Source organism: Pleurodeles waltl, chromosome 4_2, assembly GCF_031143425.1.
Source record: "Pleurodeles waltl isolate 20211129_DDA chromosome 4_2, aPleWal1.hap1.20221129, whole genome shotgun sequence".
Classification (NCBI taxonomy): domain Eukaryota; kingdom Metazoa; phylum Chordata; class Amphibia; order Caudata; family Salamandridae; genus Pleurodeles; species Pleurodeles waltl.
This window is the reverse complement of record NC_090443.1, coordinates 610,218,341-610,243,214: the sequence shown is the minus strand read 5'-3', so window position 1 is coordinate 610,243,214 and position 24,874 is coordinate 610,218,341. Positions and strand designations below refer to the sequence as shown.

The 24,874-nt window shown below is 44.0% G+C and overlaps 1 protein-coding gene across 1 annotated transcript in view; it reads left to right on the top strand.

Annotated features, from left to right (window-relative positions):
• The first annotated feature begins 6,470 nt into the window (after positions 1 to 6,470).
• VCAM1 (vascular cell adhesion molecule 1) overlaps positions 6,471 to 24,874 on the top strand; it is a 67,979-nt gene continuing 49,575 nt past the window's right edge. Inside the window, exons 1-4 of the mRNA XM_069232176.1 lie at positions 6,471 to 6,682; positions 7,390 to 7,674; positions 13,591 to 13,923; positions 20,134 to 20,397. Of these exons, the coding sequence (XP_069088277.1) occupies positions 6,616 to 6,682; positions 7,390 to 7,674; positions 13,591 to 13,923; positions 20,134 to 20,397 (949 nt within the window). The 5' untranslated portion in view covers positions 6,471 to 6,615. The remainder of the gene's footprint in view (positions 6,683 to 7,389; positions 7,675 to 13,590; positions 13,924 to 20,133; positions 20,398 to 24,874) is intronic.

Genomic DNA, 24,874 nt, shown 5'->3' with positions numbered 1-24,874 from the left:
CACCAAGTGAGGGTTAGACATATAGGTGACTTATAAGTTACTTATGTGCAGTGTAAAATGGCTGTGAAATAACGTGGATGTTATTTCACTCAGGCTGCAGTGGCAGTCCTGTGTAAGAATTGTCTGAGCTCCCTAAGAGTGGCAAAAGAAATGCTGCAGCCCATAGGGATCTCCAGGAACCCCAATACCCTGGGTACCTAGGTACCATGTACTAGGGAATTATAAGGGTGTTCCAGTGTGCCAATCAGAATTGGTAAATTTAGTCACTAGCCTGCAGTGACAATTTTGAAAGCAGAGAGAGCATAAACACTGAAGTTCTGGTTAGCAGAGCCTCAGTGATATAGTTAGGCACCACACAGGGAACACATATAGGCCACAAACTTATGAGCACTGGGGTTCTGGCTAGCAGGATCCCAGTGACACATATCAAACACACTGACAACATAGGGTTTTCACTATGAGCACTGGGCTCTGGCTAGCAGGATCCCAGTGAGACAGTAAAAACACCCTGACATATACTCACAAACAGGCCAAAAGTGGGGGTAACAAGGCTAGAAAGAGGCTACCTTCCTACAAGTGGCACTTCAATTTGGGGTCCCAGCGGCAGGAGATTGCCTGATAGGGCGACTTAATGCATGGCTTTTTATGGATGAACAATTCACTGATCATCTGGATGAGGAACTGAAAATGTTTCTAGAGCTTAATAAGGGCCTCGTGGACTCACCTGGGATGCTGTGGGGGGAGTACAAGACTATGATGGGAGGGGAGTTGCTTGCTCCCAGACTAACGGCATTGAACGTGAGCGGGTGGCTCAAATAACTAAACTAGAAGCCTCCATTCTGGCACATGAAAGGGAGGCCCCAAAGAATCGTACGGACATAGTATACCACCAATTGGAGGTGGATTGGTCACCCCATGAAAATTATGCCTAGAGGAAGCCCATAAATGCTGGATGGTCTTGGCACATAAAGTATATGAATGGGGGTACAAACCCAGCAAATGTCTATACTGGCTGGCTACCAAGGAAATCAAGATGGAGGTGATTCCCCCACATATGGAATGGGGACAGGCAGATAGTGGAGGACTCCAAGGGTATTGTGTCTTGACCCACTATTATGAAAAGCCCTATGGGGAGCGGGAAAGCAGGAGCTGTGAACCTGCCTTGCTGCTGGTCTAGGATCTGCTGCTACCCCAGGTGACTGGAGAGAAAAATGCAGCCCGAACATATGCCCACTCTTGAAGAATGCGGGGAAGCCCTCTTAGACCTCAATTCCTGGAGGATGCCTGGTCCAGATGGATTCCCAGTAAAATACTACCATGGAATTCCGACCAGAGATTTTAACCCCGACACTGACCTTTTCACAGAGGTAATTGACAAGGGCCACTTCCCAAAGAATATAGACCTGTCAACCTTGATTGTTCTGCCTAAGACAAGGTAGCCTCTGCTCCCATGTGCCTCATACAGACCTATTTCCCTCATCAATCCTAAGGTAAAACTCTTGGCTAAACTCCTTGCCATCAGCCTGCTGCAGGTGATACCCCAGATGGTGCACCTGGACCAATGTGTATTTATCCCCCGTTGGAGCACACAACACTGTATTAGTATGGTACACCTAACACTATCTCGAATTAAGTCTCTTGGGGGATCGGCAACCATGCTGTTGATTGACGTTGAAAAAGCTTTTGACTCTGTACACTGGGTTTTCCTTGATGAGACCCTCTCCAGTATGGGTTTTGGGGACAAATTCTGAGCCTATTTATGGGTATTCTTTGCCTTCTCACAAAGCCAAGTATGTATAAATGGGGTTTGTCTCATAAGTTCCTGATCCGGGGTAGACTAGGCAGGGGTGCCCCCATCACCCTCTTATTTGCTCTGCCCATTGAACCACTGGTGTCCGGGTCCGCTTTGATGCTCAAATAAGGGCCTTTAACTGGACTTTAGCGACGGAGGACTGGATGGCTTTATATGCGGATGATGCTCTACTCTTCCTTGCGCGGCCAGCTTAAATGAGTCCCCGCCTCCTACATATTCTAGAAACCTTTGGGGTGCATCTGACCTGATGTTCAACTGGAACAAAACTCTCCTGGTCCACATTTTGGGAGACCATTAGGATGAGCCCTAGCATCCTGAGATCCAGGTATATTGCCTTTGTTTTTTATACCTTGGGGCCCACATCTCCTGGGAGCCAGGCCTTACATGGACCTCAACTTGCACCCTCTGGTGCAGAGTATCAGAGCAGATATGGCCCACTGGAACAAACTCCTTCTAAAACTCTTGGGCAGAATTGGCCTTTTCAAAATGATGGTACTCCCCTGCGTCTTATATTCTTGCAGAACTATCTATTTCAGACTCCACAATCCTAGTTAATATCCTTGCCAACAATGGGGGACAGTTTATATGGGCATGTAAACCCCCATGGACAGCCCTGACCAAATGTGTATGTACAGTATATGATGGAGGGCTGGGGATGGCCAATGCGTGGCTCTACTACTGGACAGCCTAGCCACTGATCATCAATGTTTGGATGCATGGGGGTGAGGAAACCCGACATAATAGGGAAAACTAACCTGCATTGACTTTCACGGCCTAATGGGTATTGTATACGGAGCTTCTATCATGACCACGCTCCCTGAACTGACCCAAGTGGTGTTCCGGTGGTGGGGAGCAGCTTTACGTTGAACAGGCTCACCCTCAAAACTCCCCTTTGGGAAGGTAGTGGACTTACACAAGTGGCAAAACTGGAGGAATTCTGGGGGTAGGATAACATCAGGAACCCGCCTTTGGGGGATATGTTGGACCAGACCCATGTTAAATACTTTCAGTCCTCTGAGAGGAATGCAGTATGCCTACTTCCCAGTTCTTCTGTTATTTACAAATTTGGCACCCACTCCTCACTCACAAGGATGATCTTGATGACGTCCCCGAATATAACCATTGGAGAGGCAGCTGCTCATTGGCCCTCTGGTGAAGGGGGATTTAACAAATTTATAAAACCCTAATAGCACACTCACTGGAACAGCTGCTCCCCCTCAAAGAGAAATGGGAAGAATGGGTAGGAGAATTAGAAGAGGCCAACTGGTGGGAGGCATACATGGCGCCAATTACACTGGCCATTTTGATGAGGCTTTGACTTACACAATTCAAATACTTACACCACGCATATTTTACACCCCTCCGCCTGTAGAAGGCCTGGGTACATGCATCTTCAGCTTGTGCTAGATGCAGGACCCTCACAGCATTTTTTTATATGCTGTGGTCCTAGCCTGTTATTTTCAAATACTGGAAGAGAGTTATGTCCACCATTACACTCGTAGTGGGTGGACACATAGAGATGAACCCCAAGATTGCATTGCTGGGCATCCTGGTTGATATGGAGAGGATCCGGGGGGACAGAACTTTTGTGGGCTTGGGCACACTTCTAGCCTTAAGGGACATAGCTGAACACTGAATTCTCCTTTGGCCCCACCCCTCAGGCCATGGAGGGAGGGCATGGACTGGTGTGCCAAGATGGAGGAAACTATACATTGCTTGGGTTTGCCCTCAAAAGTACAGGGAACTGTGGCCCAAGTGGTGGACCTATTTCAGCATGAATGGGTGAAGAGGAGTCACCTCCAGTGCTGATATTAACCACTGGTTGAGGGCAGAAGGGGGCGGGCAGGGCTCTTGGAGCATGTATGTAATGTGCTGTTTCATTTTGTCAGCATGACGTAATGTACTGTTCATGTTAAAAGCAATAAAACGTTCTTATTAAAAAAAAGCACTTTGGCCAGAGCAGTTTTTGCCCAAATCAAAAATAGAACAGTCCCATACTAATTTCACATTTGTAAGTACTGTGTGCTTCTCAAGCTCCTCTCTGTTTTCTTGTGTTTTTTCTTATTTAAATCTCACCTATTTCTTCTATTTCTCCCCACTTTCCTGCTTCCCTTGATCCTGTCCTTGTTCCCCTTTCCTCTTTTTTTGGAGGGCTCTGCAACTTCAGTTTGCTGCTATTCCGCTTCTTTATAAATAATTTTCTTTTGTGCATTTTTGCTTTTTTTAAATTTAGTGGTCCAATAAGGCCTTGCACTATCTTGGAGGAGTAACTTTTAAATAGTGGCTGCTGAAGCATCATGACACATATGAGTGCATGTGTAATTTGCATACATGATTGGACTTTGCCATTGCTTGTTTAGATCGGCTTAACAGGACAGCCATCTGCATCACCTAATGTTGCCAATGCTTTAAAATACACGTAAAGTTCCCTATAGCTCTCCACAGTGGAATAATTCTCTATCACCTCATGCTATTGGCGTTTGGTGTGTAATTCTAGAGTGAAGAATAAACTGAATTGTCACAGAATAAATTCATAGGGCCTTATGTGCAAAGAATGCATTCTGCAAAAGAGGTCACAGTTTGCATACCGACTTTTATTGAATGTGTTGGTGTTTAGCCTACTTACCTATGTACTAATAGGTTGGTTCACAAAATGTGGAATCCTAGTAGGTTACATTTTGACATGCTTCATGACTGTTGATGAGATAAGTCAAAATTTGTGACCCACTACAATTCACTGCTATCACAGGTATGGTGGCCTGCTGGGGTCTGTCCTTCATACAATCATTGTATTAATGTAGCCCATTTTCCGTAAAAGGATCTAGGATGCATTTTAAATTAAAACTTTGACAAACTTTGTTCAGGAGTATGCAGTGGTCCAATGGACTACTGACTACTAATAGAAATGTTTTGTCAACATTCACAAAGGGGAGGGGGTCGCTTGAAGACCCCTACCCATTTGCAAATAGGTTACCAAAATAGGTTACCATCTTCTTTGAGGTGCCAGTAACCTACCAATGGTTTCTGACTGCGATTGCTGTCTCAAACTTTTGATAGGTGCATTAAAGAAACATAAATTGTAATGGATGCCCTAAACACTTACCTTCCAATTTACGATTCGGTATGTACTCAGAAACCTACTGAATTGCGGTTTTGGTTTTGTGCATATCCGAAAGCTAGCTTTCAGTCTCAAAGGTTCCATATTTGTGAATTGTAGCCTTTGCAAGCACAAAATAGCTTATACATAAAGCCCTAACTTCTTACTGGCATAGATACACTGTACAAAAAAAAATGATTTTTTGTTTTTTTTGCACTGCTGTGGGCTTTTTATGTCTCGCCTAAGATAGCACATTTGCTGTCTGTTGCTCATTGCATACCATTGGTTGGCTTCATTATCACTCTCATGTTCATTAGCGAGTGTGAGCTTCTTTTTTTTTAGTTTGTCCCTCCCCTGGAGCTTGAAACCATTAGTTGTGTCATTCCACTGCTCAATTTTCGGACGCTACTTTTTTTCTTTTTGTTTAAGCACTCCATGAGAGTGTAGGTGTTTTCCTGCTGTCTCCCTCATGTATGTCTCACCCTCCACTGTGCTCGCATCCTTCCAGCTGCCCTCATCTGCTTATCCCCAGGCATTCCTTTCTCGCCTGTGGACTTCTACCTCCATACCCGCTCTCATTTGTTTGCTCCCCCACCATTCCTCTATCTTCTGTTGCCCCCATGTTCCTTCTCCACGCCCCTCATGTTGCTTCCCATTACCCATGCGGGGGGCATGGATAATGGGAAGCAACATGGAAGTGTTGCTGCATGTAGCTCCTCATATGGCTTCCACTTTCTGCGTAGCCAAGCCCCCTCGCTGTTGTCCCCACCATGATGCTTCCCCCTCCCAATGTTGCTTATCCACACTCACGCTACTTTACTTTTTTTTTGGTTTACCAATCCAACTCGGATTACCAAACAAAAAAGTGTTAGCCTCATTTTATAGTCATGTGCATGCTTGACGCGTGTGCCTACAAAATGACGTGGCTGGCCGCGTATGGCATTTTTTCCTTTTTCAAAGCCATGCTGCGCAGCATCAGGGATGCTGTACAGTATGGCTAGAACCACTGACAACGCCAGCAGGTGCTAGGGTGACCAGGCGTCCCTGATTTACCGGGACAGTCCCAGTTTTTCATTAGCTGATTTCTGCAAATTTGGCTCATGTCCCGGTATTTAGAGGGAGCCGGCTGGTTTCAAAAATTACACTTCATTTATTTTATTAGTGCCTCTTCTGTCTTCCTATGTTGATGAGAGCTGTCATTCCGAGTCGCTCCCTTGCTGTAAAATTGTAGTCCATCTTCTATTTTTGCAAAATGTCCAGGTTTTTGGTTCTTAACATCTGGTCACCCTAAGCAGGTCCCAAAGGTGAGACCTACCAGCTTTGGCAAAACTTTGTAATATTTTAGTCAGGACTCAGATTGCAAGCCAGATCCAATGTCTTTTGCAAGGCAGTGCTTGTATTTTTTTTTTTATTGAATCTGGCTTATTGGCTCACTTAATAGCGTCAGCACTTTCTTATTTTAAAAGAGAGGGACATTTAGCCGCAGGTGCAATAGAGGGCGCTGACAGCAACGAGATTCAAGCAACTATTTATAGTCGTGGTTTTCCTCGGTTCTCTCTTGTGTTCTCTTACTTTTTGCGCGGACTAGTTTGAGTTTCCGTCGGCTCGCAGGGATTTCCCTCATTCTGTCTCTCCCAGACCCTTCATAAGGCGGTGAGCCGGGCATCTCTTTCACTCTCTGGCTGCGCGTTCCCTTGACAAGAACATGAGGGTTGCTCGGATACCACGGACATCTTTAGCTCTCTGCGTGTTCCTGCATGGAATACTAAGCGGTGAGTTTGGGTATTTTAATCGCGCACACAATTAATTTATTTACTAAGTGTTTTTTAATGTACACATTTAAAAATAGTTTCTGGACAGACGTCCTTGTTTTCAGAATCACAGCTTACAGCATGTACAACCTGGAGTACTTCTAAATCATTCACATTACGTTAACCCTTTAAAACCATGTAGCGGCAAAATGTGTCCTTTGAAGTCTTCACTGTAATGAGCTATTAGTGGACTGATCTGTGTTACTCTGAGTTTATCCAAGAATGTAGAATTAAGTCCCGGCTCTCTGGTGGCTTTCTGTGTGAGCTTCAGCAAGTGGGTTTACATCCCTTTGCAATCATCATTGACAGTTCAAAAGTTAAAAGGTGATGTTAGATTCTCTGTTCAAGAGGGTGAGGAACTGGCCTTACTGCTCTCCACATAAAATGAGGTTGTGTTATCCTGGAACAATCATGACAGTTTACAAGAGAATATTTATAACATTTTATTGATGTGATTAAAGCTTTCATGTTTACTTTTCCCGTACCTGGATATTGTTACTTTTTGTATTGTGTATAGACTTTTGTTTTTTGGATTGCATAGACCTTTACTGTATGTTTCTGGTTGATGTTCTATTTTATTTTTATTGGAAACAAATATAATTTAAAAAATAGTGCAAACCAAAATACCTTGTGCATTGAACCTTCTGGCATCCTTTTTTTGTTTTTAGCGGGAGGTTTTAAAGCCACGCTGCTGCCGAAGAGCTGGGTTGCTGTTCCCCGTGGAGGGACCCTGGTGCTGATCTGCACCGTAACCGGCTGCGAGCCCGGGAAGTCCACGCTCTTTGTCTGGAGGGGAACCGGAGACTCGTCACTCGGTGGAGCCGTCAGCACAGCGGAGAACCAGTCCAACCTCACCCTGTCTCCCGTTGTCTTTGATAATGCTCAGACGTACGTATGCCTCGCCTCATGTGGGTCGGAGAGGCGCCAAACCACAACCAACGTGCACGTGTACTGTAAGTAGGATTCTGAAGACATGGACGTAAACGTGCTAGAAGCCTTTGTGTAGCGCCCAGTATGCCAGCATCCTGCTTTTCTCTGCATGGACAGATTCTGACTATCTCCGACTTTGGCCCTTTAATCGGGGGGCAGTGGTCTGTTAGTGCCGGCGGCTACCTGGAACACCAGACACATGACTCTCAGGTCACCATGTTATGTTCTATGCATCTGTACTCATTCCGCAGCCCTGAGGTGGGATTGCTTTTGGTAAATAGAGGTCCAGGCTTTGGAGATTCCACCACAGACCTGAATCCGTTGTGAAATACAGTAACTGTTTTCCTGAGAATATTTGTTTTTGATATTTAGATGTTCTACAGGCTGGCGGGATGTTGCTGCAGGTCTGGCAGAGTGTTGTTGTGCCAACTGTGTTATTTGACTCTTGCTTTGACCAGTGTGTTTTTATGTGTGAGAAGTAATTACAAATATGGCATGCTGCTGCTGAGCCCTGATATCCATGTACTGGATTATCTGGACTGTGTTGTGTGGGTGGCATGAATTCTGGTAAGATATGGGCAGTTCTATAAGTGGTATGTGGTTATTGTATGGGTGAATCCTCTTGTCAATACACATATAGCCAACTAGATAGTATATTGACTGCGAATTGTGCAATGTGTATGGTACTTTGTCTGATATGTTCTGTTGGGAATTCGTGTAGGTTATTGACTTGTAAGTACTGTTGCGAGCAAGTTAACATCCATGTATATGGCATGTCTGTATGCGCATGTGCTTGTACAGAATTCTGTTTAATGTCATGGGGGGCTGTGCTCGTTTTGAGTGCTTTTGAGGTCCCAGGACAGCCTTTTATGGGAAGTCTGAGCGGTGTTGTGTGTGCATGTGTGATGCACTGTCATCCTGTTATGGTTGAAAAATTACAATTTACTTCCGAACGTGATCAAAACAACACATAGAATAGATTGGGTGGTTTCTCAGGAGGAATGTTAAAGAGCTATTAGCTTTGTCAATTTGTTTTAGCCATGTTGTACACCACCTTGCTCCTGTTTAACATGGCTAAAAGTTAGTGGCGTAAAGGAGAGTGGCTTGGAGTGGAGCGTGATAAGGTGGAGTGTCATGGAGTAGAGTGGAGTGGTATTGCATGGGGTAGAGAGTCGTGGAGTGGCATAGAGTGCTGTGGAGTAGAGCTGAGTGATGTGAAGTGAAGTAGAGTGGACTTTCATGGAGTGCATAGAGTGGAGTGGTGTAGAGTGTTGTGAAGTCTTGAAGAGGGAGTAGTGTGGAGTTGCGTGTCATAGAGCTGAGTGGTATGTAGTGCCTGTAGTGGCATAGAGCAGAGTGTAGTGGTGCATAGGGTGTTGCGTAGAGTATTTTAGAGTATTGTAGAGTAGAGTGGCATAGTAGAGTGGAATGGCATAGAGTGGTGTGTCATGGAGTGTTGTGGAGCAGCATAGAGTGGTCTAGACCAGATTGGCATAGGATGGAGTAGTGAAGTAGGGTGGAGTAATGTGTCATAGAATAGAGTGGAGTAAAGTGGCATGGAGTTGCATAGAGGGACTGGCATAGAGGGAGTTTCGCAGAGCATCATAGAGTGGAGTAGTGTCGTAGATGGCATAGAGTGGAGTAGAGTGTTGTAGAGTGGAGTAGAGTGTCATAGAGTGGAGTAGAGTTTAAATGAATAGACCGTCATACGGTGGAGTATAGTGGAGTGGAATGTTGAATAGTGCAGTGTCATTGAGTGCAGCAGAATGGCTTAGAGTGAAGTGGCATAAAGTACAGTGGTGCATAGTAGATTGGCATAGAGTGCAGTAAAGTACACTGGTTTTGATTTTGAGTAAAGTGGTGTAGAGTGCACTGCATAGAGTGCAGTGACATAGAGTAGAGTGGTGTAGAGTGCATTGGCGTAGAGTGGTGCAGAGTAGAGTAGAATGGTGTGGAGTGGCTCAGCGTAGATCGAAGTGGCGTAGAGTGCAGTGGTGCAGGGTGGAGCAGAGTGGCTTAAAGTGCAGTGACTTAAAGTAGATTGTTTCAGCGTAGAGTGAAGTGGCATAGAGTGGAGTAGTGCAGGGTAGAGTGGGGTGGTGCAGGGTAGAGAGCAGTCGCATAGAGTGCAGTAGCATAGAGTGCAGAGTAGATTAGAGTGGGGTAGAGTGCAGTAACTTAGAGTGGAGTGATGTATAGTAGATTGGTGTAGAGTGTAAAGGTTTAGAGTGGCATAGAGATGAGTGATGCAAAGGAGAGTGCAGTGGCATAGAGTGCAGTGGTGCAGAGTAGTGTGGCATAGAGTTCAGTGGCAGAGAGTGCAGTCTTGTAGAGTGTTGTAGAGTGGCGTAGAGAACATTGGCATTGAGTGCAGTGGCATACAGTAAAGTGGTCTAGAGTGGAGTAGTGTAGAGAGCAGTGGGGTAGAGTGCAGCAGTGAAGAGTAGAATAGAGTGGCATAGAGTGCAGTGACAGAGCACAGTGGTATAGAGTGCCATAGAGTGCAGTGGCAGTGAGTAGAGTGATGCAGAGTAGAGTATATTGGTATATAATGTGCAGTGGAGCAGAGTAGTTGGTTTAGAGTGCAGTGGCTTAGAGTGCATTGGTTTTGAGTAAAGTTTTGGATGTAATGGCTTGGAGTGCAGTAGTTTAGAGTAGAGTGGTGCAGAGTAGAAAGGTTTAGAGTGGTGCAGTATAAATTGTAGTGTAGTGGCATAGAGTTGAGTAGAGTGTAGTGGCATAGAGTGCAGTGGCATAATGTAGATTGTTTCAGATTAGAGAGAAGTAGCGTAGAGTTGAGTGGTGCAGGTTAGAGTGGAGTGTCATAGAGTGCACTGGCATAGAGTGGAGTGATATAGAGTTGAGTCTATTAACATAGAGTGCAGTGACATATAGTATGGTTTTGCAGAGTAGAGTGGCATAGATTGGAGTGGCATAGATTGGAGTGGCATAGAGTGGAGTGGTACAAGTAGAGTGGAGTGGAGTGGCCTAGTCTGGAGTGGTGTTGTTGTAGGACTCTTACATGTCGGCGGCAGCACCATCACATGTGGGGGACTGAGTTGATCCCACACTGTCTTGAAGCTGTTGGCCTAATCCTCTCAGCTAGCTAGCAGCACCATTACTTAGAAAGTGAAGGTGATTTGTGGCACCCTAGCGTATGATACTCTGATTCCTCAGGGAAGTCATGGTAGAATAGATCTTATACCTCTCTCTTGTTACATAAGTCTCATACATGCAAAGACAAACAGATGCAGGGCATGGTTCAATATATTTTATTGAAGGAACTGCATTCTATATAAGAAGGCATGAGCTGCAATTATTAGGAAAATGAAACATAATACAACTATCATTGTGACCATGAGAGTGAAACAGATTAAAAAAGTCCCAGCATCCTGGAACATTAGTGAATCGAAAATTGCTACCTACACTTCTGACATTTACATAAAAGCATAGCAGTGATAGCCCTTTTCTGCCCACACTAGTCCCTGGAAGGAAGCCCCTGACCCAAACCTGAATAATAATCTAAGGGTTGCCTGTGATCTGCTGGTAGTCCTCCCAAGTGCAGTGATGATGAGTGCAGTTGTGCATAGTAGAGTAGAGTAAGGTAGAGTGCATGGGCATAGAGTAGAGTAGAGAGATGTAGAGTGAAGTGGTGTAGAGTGCAGTGTCATGGGGTGCAGTGGTGCACAGTGTATTTGAGTGGAATAGAATGGATTGGGGTAGAGTGCTGCGGGGTCGACAGTAGTGGTGTAGAGTGTAGTGGCGTAGAGTGCATCAGCATAGAGTGCGTTGGTGGTGAGTGCAGCAGAGGGCAAAAAGTGGTGTAGTCACATAGAGTGCACTGGCACAGAGCAGAGTCGCACAGAGTAAAGTGGCATAGAGTTCAGTGGCGAGAGTGCAGTGTTGCAGAGTGTATCATAGAATGCAGTGGTGTATAGTAAGGTGGTATAGAGTGCATTGGCAAAGAGTAGAGTGGTACAGAGTAGAGTGGAATAGAGGAGAATGCCATGGAGTACAGTGGTGCAGGGTAGAATATAGTGGACCAGAGTTCTCTGACATAGAGTGCAATGGTGTAGAGTAGAGTGGTGTAGAGTGCAGGGGCATAGATTAGAGTGTTGCAGAGTAGAGTATAGAGGCATAGAATGCAGTGGTGCAGAATAGATTGATATAGAGTACAGTGGTGTAGAGTGCAGTTGCATATTGCATAGGTTGGAGTGGCCTAAAGTGGTGTAGAACAGAGTGAAGTGGAGTGGCACAGGGTAGATTGCAGTGACATAGAATTTTGTGCCGTAGTGTGGCATGATATAGAGTAAAACGGCGCAGAGAGGAATAGAGTGGCATAAAGTGCAGTGGTATAGAGTAGATTGTTTCAGTGGAGTGCAGTAGCGTAGAGTGCAGTGGTGTAGAATACAGTGGCATAGAACAGAGTGGTGTTAAGTGGAGTGGCACAGGGTAGATTGCAGTCTCTTATAGTGGAACGGGTCCCTTTGAAGACAGAGCCTGGCATTTGACCTCTGACTTTGAATGCACAGCAAATGTGACAAGAGAAGATTGAGATTTAAATGTCTGTTTACAGAAAGTCAGTACTGGTGGACAGAATGCAGTAAATAGGATATGGGTCATTTAAGGGACAAACTCAAGTTGAACAGCCTAAAACAATTAAAGGCAGCCAATAGAAAGCAAGCAAATTTGAGTTACAAAAAACAAAGCCAATGGTAAGAACTGCATGGATTGCATTTCTAGGGAAGCTTCCTGAATGTCCCTGAGATGTTGTTAGCATATCAGACAGGCACAGCACCTTTTTCCTGCTGCCTCCCAATATCAGTTTGGCGGCGGTGCTCGTGCAGTAGCATTTGTATGTACAAAGTTTTTCTTATTTTATGTAAAGTGATGCTAAGATGAACTGTTGCAATTTGACAGAAGCAACAGTTTGCAAAGTAATAAAATTACTGTACAAAAAGGTAAAGTGCAAACACTTTTATAAAAGCACGTGCATACTAACACATGCAACGATTATTCACATCCTTAGTCAATGGAAACCTGCCCTTCTGATACATAACAAATGGGAACACAACTAACATTATGTGTTATCTTAATAATGGATTGCCCAAGGTTATATTTTTCATGCACTCACTCTCCGAAAGGATGTCGTTTTACCTGTTTTCAAATGCCTAGTGTCTATGAACTCTAACTATATAAATTAATCCCAGCAACCATTTGCTTCTCATATAGCCCCCTCTGATGATCACACCGAAGTCATTAATGTACCACAAAGAAATTTAAGTAAATGCATGGAATAGTTTCTTTGAGACCACAAGGCTAATCCCAATAACCAATGGGCTGACCACTAACTTTGTGCTCTCTGATGGCGTATTTCCCACCATAAAGTGCTTCAATACCTCATCAGGTGTAGTTAGTGCGTTCATTCATTCTCCAAAATAATGTCTATTGATGTTGCTTTTAATTAACCAGTGCTACATCATTCATGCAGCAACTTTCCAAAACTATGTCAATTGGTGTTTCTTTAAATAGCCAGTTTTATATATGTTACACACTCACACAGCAAACAAATGTCCATTGATGGTGTTTTCAATTGGCCAGTGTAATGTAAATATTTCATGCAGTCACTGTCCAAAAGAATGCCATTTGATGTTGCTTTCCATTGATTAGTGGTATATCTTTCATGCAGTCGCTCTCCAAAAGAATGTTATTTTCAATTGGCAAGTGTTTTACCTTTTATGCAATCAGACTGAAAACAAATGTCCATTGATGGTGTTTTTGATTGGCCAGTGTTATGTATATATTTAATGCAGCCACTCTCCAAAAGATTGTCAATTGATGTTGCTTTCAATTGACCAGTGTTATATCTTTTATGCAAACACTACAAAATAATGACCATTCATGTTTTATTTTTTATTTCCCTGACAATCTGGTTGCAGCCTTTTCCAGTGATCCTGTCATTTTCAGCACCCCTCTTGTGGCGGGGGTGCCCGCTGACCTTACCTGTGAACTCAAAGATGTCTTTCCTTCTCGACTCTACACACTGCGAATCATGTGGAACAGCCATGAAGTGGAGAAAAAGACATACGAAGATACAGATGACTCTGAGGAGGGCAAAAAAACGACTACTTTGAGTCTGCAGCACAAATTTACTCCTTCTGTTGAAGATGATGGCGCAGAGATTGTGTGTCTGTCTGAAATGTCTTTTGAAGATCCAGATATGGAAATGGAACCAAAGAGAAGACAACGCTCAATGAAGCTCAATGTGACCTGTAAGTAGATTTTTGCTTGTTTTGCACGTCATTTGCCAATTCTAACCCATCAAGATACATTCTTGCGTGAGCTCTGAAAGAATCTTTAGAGTGTTGGCTTAAGTGCACCATCTGTGCACAATACATTGTGGCCCATGTTCATAAAGGTTTTGCACCGTCCTTGCTCCATGCAAGAGGGCACAAGGGCAACACATATAATCAATGAAATTTATCAAGCCATGCAAGGCTACCTTGTGTGGCCCTGCATGGCCTGGTAAATCTAAATTAACGCAATGCAGGGCAAATCTCTGCCTTGCGTTACTGTGCCTCAGCGAGGAGTCCCATGGGTGGAGTGCAGGGGTTCCCACGCATACACCCATGGACTTTGGGGCATTCCCATATTTACCATTAGTGGTAGATCTATGAATGCATCAAAATGCTACTCATCCCCAGGTGAATAATAGCAAGGAGAAATATCCTTATTCCTTCTCATTTGTTGCTCTTTCTATGTGTGCTGCATTCTACAGCACACATAGGGTTAGGAAAATGCCTCTCAGGATTGTTTTTGTGCAGGAAGGTGTCCCTGCACATAAACAATTCTGCCTACAATGCAGGAACCCTGGCACGTCGATGCTTGCATTGGCAATAGGCAGCCAAAGGTGTGTTAGGGCTAGGAAAGTTCCAGAATAATATACAGGTATAAGGTGGTGTATTCCTGTTCATTCTCTTTCACGCTGTGCATCAAGGTAGCTTGCTGCCATGCCCGGTGCGAAAGATTGCTAAATCTGCCCTTAAGTGGACATCTCTACCTCATAACCAAGAAACCTATAATCTTGAAAAATGATCAATAAAATTTAAAATCGAATGTTGGTGGAGCGCAATGGGCCTGATGTGGAGGTCCATTGCCCTCCATATGGAGTGGGGTAAGAGGAAGTGTCATTGGGTGGTTACCCCTGAAATGACAAAAGCAAGGATGAGAAGCCTCATGAGAAATAATTCTGCAAAAAGAGCCCATGCTTATGCCACATTTTAAAAGCTCGAGCCCTCTAAATTTATCATGACCCTATAGCAGCCACTTCTTGTCTGTGATGAAAAGCTCTGCCTTTTAAAATACCGCCTCGCATGAAGGCTCCTTCCTTACGTCAGGGGTGAATAGACTTGTGGATGATGGGGATATCCGACACTTCAGTTGGCAATCTCAGTGTCTGGTGAAGAGAACGATCAGTCCCATGTAGGCTGACCAGTGCTGCAGAGCTTATTTCGTCTCTGGCTTTGCTCTTGTTTTCAAATGATCATTTAGGGCCAGATGTATCAAAGGGTTTTGTCCATTCTGTGTCTATGGGAAAATGTGTTCGTACATATGGCCCTTAGCCTTTAATGCCAGACCAATGATATTGCGAATTCCGTTAATAAATTTATCAGCACCCGTTGCACCCGCCGGCACTTCCGTGTGTGAAGTAATAGTTTTGCGCCCATTCCTTTCACATGCAGATCTTTGACCCCTCTTCCCCGTCACCCCTCAGTGAGACAAATGTTCATAGCCTTTTGAATATATGGCCTCTAAAATGTAATACAGTACACAGAATAAAGGACCAACAGCTGGATGCTATGTTGAAATATGAGCGACCAAATAGTGCAGTGCCAAACGAAGCATTAGGACACAGAGAGTGATTTCAGCAGGCACATCACTTCGAGGTGACCTTTGATACCCCAGTAGTTTACCTGCTGCTCTGTATAAAACCAGTCAGACTTACACTTTTTGTGGGTTCAGTTTTAATTTCCTTGCAATAGTAGGATCTTACAGTAAGTTGTGGTTTTGAGTATCAACTATGTTATTTTTATCATGATTTGGTGTAAAGAGGAGGTAGGTACGGCAAGCAGGACGGGGAATCCCTTGTAGGGAAGCTGACTCTGGACTATGAAGTCACTGTGACCTTTTGGCCTTCGCCGGAAGTGAACCTTGTCAGAGGATTACAGGGGCAGAGGCAGTTTAGGCATTACTAGGAAATCTGGTGGTGCCCCTCACTCAGCACGGAGCGGGAAAGCCGTGAGTTTGATGGGGCAGGAGGACCTACATCTGGAATGCTGATGAGGGAAATGCTAGGCTGAATTTCTTGTGTTTGAAAATATCAGACATGTGTAGTTTTTACAGGTGTTGTGATGAAGGCAAGCAAGTCTTTAAATCATGTATTACATGTTAACTGTTATCAGTAAAATGTTGCAGAATCACTGCTTATGGTGAACGGTTCGTTTGATGTCAAATGTCAACCTAAGGACCATACGGAAACTATGCATAGCGTATTTCCTACTTCTGTATCTCTTAGGGAATATACTGTACTGGTGCATCTCGCTCCAATTGGCCAGCCAGGAGAACCTTTCGTAATGACGTTTTTAAAAGGTTGGAAAATCTCTTCTAGCCCCCATTCAGGGAATAAAATAAGTGGGAAAATGATGTCGTTTCCCTTTGGTGCCTCGAGTGTGAGGAATACCAGGTATGTAGGAATTGTCAATGGAGTTTACTTGCTGATCCGGACGTAGTGCAGAGAAGCAGCTTCAGAAGCACCGGAAGTGAAAACTTCCATTTGGCCACCTGCCTTTAGATCACATAAGTTAACCCATGAGCGAGGTTCAACGTTTTTGCACACTGAGGAATCTCTTGCTTAACTGCAGACTTGTCCAATCTTGATATGCTTACCATAACACGTAGCATGTTTTTCAGATTGTATGCAATTTTTGTCACCGATGAAATTCTCCTTCATCCTCCCTGACAAAGGCTGACCAATAGATGGACTCCAACTGGTCTCTCGTGGCGAGAGATAAGACACATAGGGGCATATTTACAAGCCCCTAGTACCCTCTTAGCGTAATTTTTTTTCTACACTAATGCAGCAATAACCAGTCCCCCACCCTAAGCCATATTTACAAAGTGGTGCAATTACCACTTTGTAACCCTTTGCACCACATTATACCTGCGGCAGGTATAATGTATGCAAGGGGGGGGGGGCGTGACCCTGCAGGGAGGGCCAAAATAGTGTAGTGAAATTTACAAGATTTCACTGCACCAATCTAGCGTCATTTTTTAATGCCTGCAGGGCAGGCTTTTAAAGTGATGCTAATGCATTAGCCTATGGGCCTCCCTGTGCTTTGCTGAGGTAGTGCCATCATTTTTTAACATTCCCATCCTCATACAGCATACACAGATTAGGCTAGTTAATTCTTGTATATCTCGCTTTAAAGTTGGAAATATTGTCCAGAGTAATGATATGGTTGTATGGGAGGTGGTTGGATTAACGTATAGTAAGGAAAATTACTTTACGTAAAAATAATTAAAATTCACGGAAAAACACAAAAGTTAAAGATGCATTATAGTTAGGAAATAGAATTAATAAAAACATAGAAATTCACTTAAAAAAACAAAGGTTACAGGGACATTTCAGCTAGGTTCTGAATTTACTTGTGCAAAACCAGAGAAATTTTGCAGTTATAGTCATTTCAAGTAACTATAACTTGCGGCCTAAGGCAACTATAACTCGGGCCCTCGCCATGCGCTGCTAATTGCCCCAGGTATTACAGTACTCATGGCAACTTTTATAATGTCAATAAAATATCAATTAAGCATTAGAAGTCAAATTATTGAAGAAAAACTGTGCATGGCGGCAGTGGCGTAGCTGGGTTGTCAGCACCCGGGGCAAGGCAAGTAATTTGCGCCCCCTAACCCGTGGATTTTAGCACTTGAGTCCCCCCCCAGATGTTGCGCCGGCCCCCCCTGCACTCCCCACGCTACGCCACTGCATGGCGGGGGCGCAAGTTATAGTTACCTTACGCCATGAGTGGTAGTTACTTGAAATACCTCTAACTATAACTGCTAAATTTCTCGGGTTTTGTGCGAGTATATTTAGAACCTAACTATAATGTCCCTGTAACTGCTGTTTTTTGAGTGAATATATATATATATATATATATATATATATATATATATATATATATATATATATATATATATATATATATATGTATATTACCTAGTGGCAGTTGCCACTAGGTAGTTATAGTTAGGACCATGTTTCCATAGAAGAAGCATTTTTTTACTTGCATATATCTTTGGCACTGTGTGACGAATCTTCACAAAATGTTCCCAAAAAAGTGGCCCGGTGATCGTGGGTGTGCATGGAAAGTTTCAGGGTAATCTATCAAGCGGGGGCGATAAAAAGGGGGGTTCATAAAACATTGCGTTTACCATGTTAAATCCTATAGAATCTGTCAACACATCTACAACCCGAACCACTGGAATTACACCAAATTTGGCAGAAAGCTAACTGTCGGTACTCAGATTATGCTTTTTGTTAATTGGTGTAAATCCACTAAGTAGTTTTTGTGAAATTTAGGGAAATTCAAATTTCTATATCTCTAGTGGTGAAGTATTCATGAACAAAGACAAGCTCATGCAGGGAAATACACAGCTCTAATTTGCTGCCAATACTTCAAACCAGGAAGTGGTGGCAGCCATCTTGGGACTCGGCTTGAAAAAAAGTGACAAAAAAGAAAAATGAGCCAGGGTAGAGACATCCTGACCCCTTAGCACTGCTGGGATGGGGGCGGGGGGTCCCAGAGGTATCCACTCCGGAGCAAAAACACATTTTTTAAATTATTGTTTTGCCGCAAATTCGCGAATATCGCAAATTAGCGGCAAACAAATTAAAAAAACAAGCACAGGCTCCTGCGCTTGTTTTTTTTATGGGTCGGGGGCATTATTAAATGTGTCGGGCGGGGGCTCCCAGGCCCCCTCAACCCCAAGGACCACTACCTCCCCAGGGGATTCATTTTAATGAATGAGGGGGGCCATGGCCTCCCCGTGCCCCAGTAACCACCACCTCCCCTGGGCATTGATTCTAATGTAAGCAGGTGCCCCCTGGTCCACCACCTTCCCGGGGCATCGATTCTAATGTCAGTGGGGGGCCATGGCCCCCCAACACCCTGGGTACCATCACCCCCCCCCCCCGGGCAAAAAGAAAACAATGGAAAGGAGGTCCGCTTTGGACCCCCTTAGCCCCTGACACCGCCTCCCTACCCCCGGGGTATCTTCACGTTGGAGGGAAGCAGGTCCCGCTGTCAAAATGCAAAGTTTCTTCTCTGTTCCCTGCATACATGCAGGGTCAGAGATGAAATGCTTCAGCAAGCAGCTCCCTGTTGTCAAAGCAGCTCCCTACTTGCTGAAGCATTGGCACTGCGAGGGAAGCTTTAAGGCTTCCCCCATGCGCCAGATAGCCCGTAAAGGGCTTTTAGTTCAATTACATTTTTTTTCTCCAAAATAAATAATTATAAAAAATAGGTAGGTACTGCGGGGAGCCCTTGAGAGCACACAAACCCGCTCAGACACTCATGCACTCACAGCTCCACTCACACACCCACTCAGACCGTCACGCACCCACTCACAGACCCACTGACACACTGATGCACTCACTCACAGACCTGCCCGGAAGGACTGCACGGCAACCCCTACTGCGCATGGGAGAAGGCTGGACATGGTGCAATATTGGGCGCTTACTGGGGGTTGGCCTCAGGCCAACCGCCGCTGCGCATGGCCGAGGGCCTTGTGCGGCAGTTGTTGGATTGATGTATAGCAATGAAAATCACTATAAGTTAAAAAAAATATATAGAAATGTACTGCATCAGTAAATACCAGGTGCATTAAATACCTCAAAGCTTCATTAAGTTTGAGCAGGACAAAAGGCTTGAATTTAACAGGGGAAATCAGTATGATATTTACCAAAGCATGCAGACTTTATTGCTGTAAGCACCAAAATGTACATGCCATGCCCCAAAAGCTCGATATAAGTGCTATTTATCATATCTGATCAATTCCAAACCTTGGAGGGTCAGATTTTATTGGGTGTCATGGCTTTAGTGTGCCATCCGTTCTCCTTCTCTACAGAAATATTTTACACTAATGACACCAATGCTCAATAGAATAGCCCGATGGATGCAATTGTATCAGAGGTTCCCATTGCGAATCCTCTTTTAATGAAGTTCCCTTTGTTAGCATTACAAAAAAATAGATGTACATAGTACCCTTGCTTAACCTACGACTATATTTCATTTCACTTCTAACCTTTCGTCACTGTGCATTTTCGGTCCCGTTTGTGTGTTAAATTGAGGTACAGTCAGCTAGCTACTGGGTGTGAAATAGTGAACATTAGTGCTAACACTTATCTCATATTTTGTTCTTTTAAGATGCTCCAGAAAGTGTGGTTATCTCAGAATCTCCGTCGATCGCTGTGAGAGAAGGAGCCCGTCTAACGCTCAACTGTGCTGCTAAGAGCAACCCTCCGCCAAGCATGACGTGGACAAAAGAGTCAGAGAAACGGCAGCTATCCCTCAGAGAAGGCAATAGCTTCGTCCTTGATAGCGCTAAGATGAGTGACTCTGGAGTGTACACCTGTGAAGCACAAAATGAAGTGGGGAAGCGCTCTTCCAGCACCGAAGTCATTGTACAAGGTATATATCAGTGCTTAATTTGTGCTTGTTGTTTTGGGTGCTGAGCACCGGCACTTATTTTTGAAGGCCGGGGCTTATTCTTCTGCCTCTAGCATTTGCTGCGAGCAAAAGACAAATATGGGAAAGACGGAGGAAGAGAAAAACGAAAAAAGCATCACAAAGGGAGAAAGCAGAGAGCTGAAAGAGTGAAGTATAGGGGCAGTAAGTGGCTGGCTTTATATGGATTGAAGAGGCTCGAGGTGGCTTCAGGATTACGCTGCCTCCGTATTCCGTGCTGCAGATTTAATTGCAGCAGCCGCTTGTTTAGGAGGAGGGCTTTGAGCACCGGCACATTTGTATTTACAAACTTTATTTAAGCACTAGTATATATCTTTATGTTTTCATTGCTTTTAGCTCTGCTGAGATGAATGACAGAACAGGATCCAGTGGAGATACTGACAGGGAAATTTATAAAATGACTGCATCTCAAGGGTCTGTGGCTCTGACATACCTATCGTAGCAGTAATTAGCTTGTCACTCATCGGTCACTAACCTGTCACTCCTAGAAAGCCTCACTTATAATAACTGGAGTCTTACTTTTTCGCTAGGGTCTCGGACCCTCACTGTTAATGAGAGTGTAGTTCTGACCAGCAGACATTGTGTGGTGCTTTTGAGTGGGACTTATGAGTGCTTGACCCTGACATGCTGAGTTCTACTCCCTCCCTTCAAACCCCGTAGTAGTGTATGTTCTCCTACTCCTACTTAAGCTAGCAAACATGTGAGAAAGAGCAGGAGAGTCAGAAAGGAAGGAAACTTCAGACTCCATAAAACAAGGTGGAAGTACCAGAAACATTTGGAGTCCAGCCTGTCCTTATGCAGTTTTTGTTTTTTGCCATTTTATATGGCGTAAACTTGCTTTCTTTAAGCATAGGAAGATTAACTGATTTGCCCGGAATCACAGGGTGTTGAGCCAACGCTGAGATTCGAACCTATTTCCACTGTCGACGGCTCCTTCATCAGATTCATCTATCCTCGATGCTTTAAATTTAGGATTGCTCTGTCCCTTTAGAAAAAGTCATCATTATCTCGTCGTCCTCTGCTAACTATCACCAACTTTCTCCACTTCCATTATTCTTTTTTTTTAAAAACAACGTTTTTTTGAATAGGCTAACCCCCTTCCTCGCTACACACATTGAACACTCCAATCTGGATTCAGAACACTGTGCTTCTCAGAATCCACCCTCTCTCACATGTTCAACTTTGTAACCTGTGCCTACCTCAGTCATCTCTTCTAATCTCATACTCCTTCACCCCCTGGCAAAATGTTATACTTTTGCCTGCCCTACTTTGCTCCCCATCCTACCCAATCCCAGGATCACAGAGTCAGCTCCCATGCGGTGTTTACCCTACCTGTTAGAAACTTTGGGGGTAATTTACGAGCCCTGTGGCGCAGGCGACGCAGCAGGTGTCTTGCTGCACTGCCCTGTGCACCTGGGAAAGAGTAGAAATGTGCCACATGTACAAGATACGCGCATTTCTGTCCTCTCCCCCTGTGCTGGTGCACAAATTGCTGCCTAGCGCCAATGCAGGTCATGGTGCAAGGATGCCTAAATTGTGGGGATGATTGTTTTTGTAAGAAAGAGACAAAAACAATCACAAGAGGAGTTGTCTTCTTTATATGTGTGCTGCAGAATGCAGCACACACAGAAAGAGGAACGAACATGGAGAAATAAAGATATTTCTCCCCTTTGCGTCACTTCTACGCCAACTCTGAATCTGAATCCTTGTAAATTCAGGAATGTTTCAGATTCCTTAGCGTTCCATAGGTGTTGCATGGGAACACCTAAAGCAACACCCATGGAACAATACTTTCACACAGTTTTATGGATGAAAACAGGCCATATTTATAAGACCATGAAAAGCCATGCAAGATGGATTTCCGGTGCGTCATAAGTTTGGGATGGCACACTGCGCTGCCGGAGCATTAAAAAAAAAAATGACGCTCCAGTAGCGCAGTGTGCTAATAGGGCATTGTAAATGCTTCTTAGTCTCTTGGTGCTCCCAACCCTACTTCCCTTCCATTTGGAGGTCGATTACACGTTGAGCGGTAAGCTCGCTTCAGTCCAAAACTTCTATAGTCTGCAGAAATGGAAATATAAACAGTGCAGTTTTACAGCACCTGAGATTACCAGAAAGCAGAAGGAATTTGACCCAGGTAAATGGGGACAGCATGTAGAAATAGGTGCACAAGCCCTGATCATTATTCCCCATTCCGAGTCAAACATTTACCATCTCACCTTTGCTGCGCAGCTCGTGATCGGGTACTAAGAGCCCACAAAGTTCAATCCTTTGTCGTCTCTTTCTCACTTTAAAACTCATCCCTTGGCAAAATGTTCACTCCCTTTGTGTTTTTCTATCATCTCCACACAGAAGGAAGCCAAATCCTTTCTTATCTTCCTTCCACCTCTCCTCACCCCCAGGCAGGAATTTCATGCTTGAGATCGTTGTCCAAGAGTTATTTGTGAGGTGCTGTGTTTCACTATGCACAATCCATCCAACCATTGGATACTTAGAGGTTTATAATCTTGAATGCACTTTCCTACCAGTCTAAGAATAAAGTTACAGTACCAACAACATACTTCTTCTAGACTTCCAGTGAATTATTAAACGTAATGTTAGGGCTTATTATACAATACCGTGCTTCAGCCTCAAGAACATAAGAACTTTAAACAAGAGTTGGTCGAGCCAGCAAATTTACAGAGAGAGTCTAGCTCAGACCTTAGAGTCTATATATGAGCCAAGCCCTGAAAGTGGTTGCTATGTAAATCACACAACAAACGTCGCCTAAAATACAATAAAGTCACTTCATAGTTTAATAAAGTGTCTTTCTTTAACATGTTAAAGCTCTGACTTTAATACCTCGCATTATAGCACTGACTGAGAAGTATTATCACAAATTATAGTGAACTAATGATTTATGTTTAAAAACTAATAGTCAAGGCAATTGTCATGTAAACCCTGCCTAGTCTAATACATAAAGCACAAGAGGTGTTTGTAGAAGTAGTATTCTGAACTCACCTATTTGACCGTGCTTTCATATGCGATAATGAAGAAAAAAAAGTTTTGCTGAAATACATATTTGCCTAAGATCACACAATTTATGTGAGGAAGCTGTGGTGTATCAAGGTTTTCTTTCTGGTTTCACTTTGTACAACTCAGCTGGGAAATAGGTATCTCTATGTTTTTCCTTCTGTTGAGTTTTTTTTTTTAACTCTGTGCATATTTCTGCAGTTTTTATATAGTGTGATCTCGACCAGAAGGCAGTGTAGTGCTTTACATGAGCACCATGTACAATACACACGGTCACGTTCATTGCTTATAGGCACAGGAAGATTAAGTGATGTGCCCAGAATCACAGCATGAGCCGATGTCGCGACTCAAATCTGGTCCCCCGCTCCAATGTCGGCAGCTCTGGCCATATTGCCACATCGTGGCTGGAGGGGAGCAGGTAGAAGCCACATGAAAGCTCAGATTGTTATGGGCTTGGCTCAAAGTCATATGCCACTGAATGGCAATCTGTTCACTTCATGTATGGTAAGTTAATGTTAGGGCTCCCTACCCTATTCATTTCCCATTAAACATCATGACCACAACACCTCCAGCCAGTGACCTTGGGGTACACTTCAAAGACTTCAGTGATTACACCTAATATAGCCACAGCAGCCAAACTTCAACTACTGAACTTACGGAAACATTTCCTTCTAAAAAGCCTTTCTGCAGCCATGATGGACACACTTTAGCAGCGATGACAGCCACGAAATACAATACTTCTTTTCCTTTTTAGAAACTTACTAACTTTCCCTTCTGCTCAGCAAGCAAGGGAAAGCGAGCAGCTTCCCATTTTATTTCGAGCCTACCAGACGTTACTAAACACCTATTGTCTGCTTACCAAATCTTACATAGAGTTTAAAGCCTATCCATTGCTTACCATTGGTTGGCATTATTGTTACTCTCATTTGCTTGCTCTGCATTTGATGGCTTGCCTTGGTCATCTCTTGCCTGCTTCTCAAATGGAGCGTAGCCTCTTTACTTGTGTTCTTCCACTGACCACTTTTGGAGGACTACTTTTTTCTTTTAGCTCAACCACTCAAGAAGATTGCCTCCATCCTGTGTTCCTTTCCCTCCCACTCTGTGTTGCTCTCTCTCATCTGTATGCTTTTCTTCCCAACCGCAAAACCCCACCACACTCCATGTTTCTTGTGTGCTTTTCACCCCTGCACCTTATTTTCTCCTTTTTGCTTTCTCCTTTGTGTAGATTACACCCCTCAAAATACCCACAACCAGTGCTTAATTTGAGCCCGTGATTTCCAGGACTCAATACCAGCCATTCTTATAGCTTTTGGGGCCAGAATAGTCTGAATTATCACACTAGTATGATGGTCTGTAGTTGTGTTGGTACTGTCATTTGCAGCATTGGCAGGGGCACTGGTTGGTACAC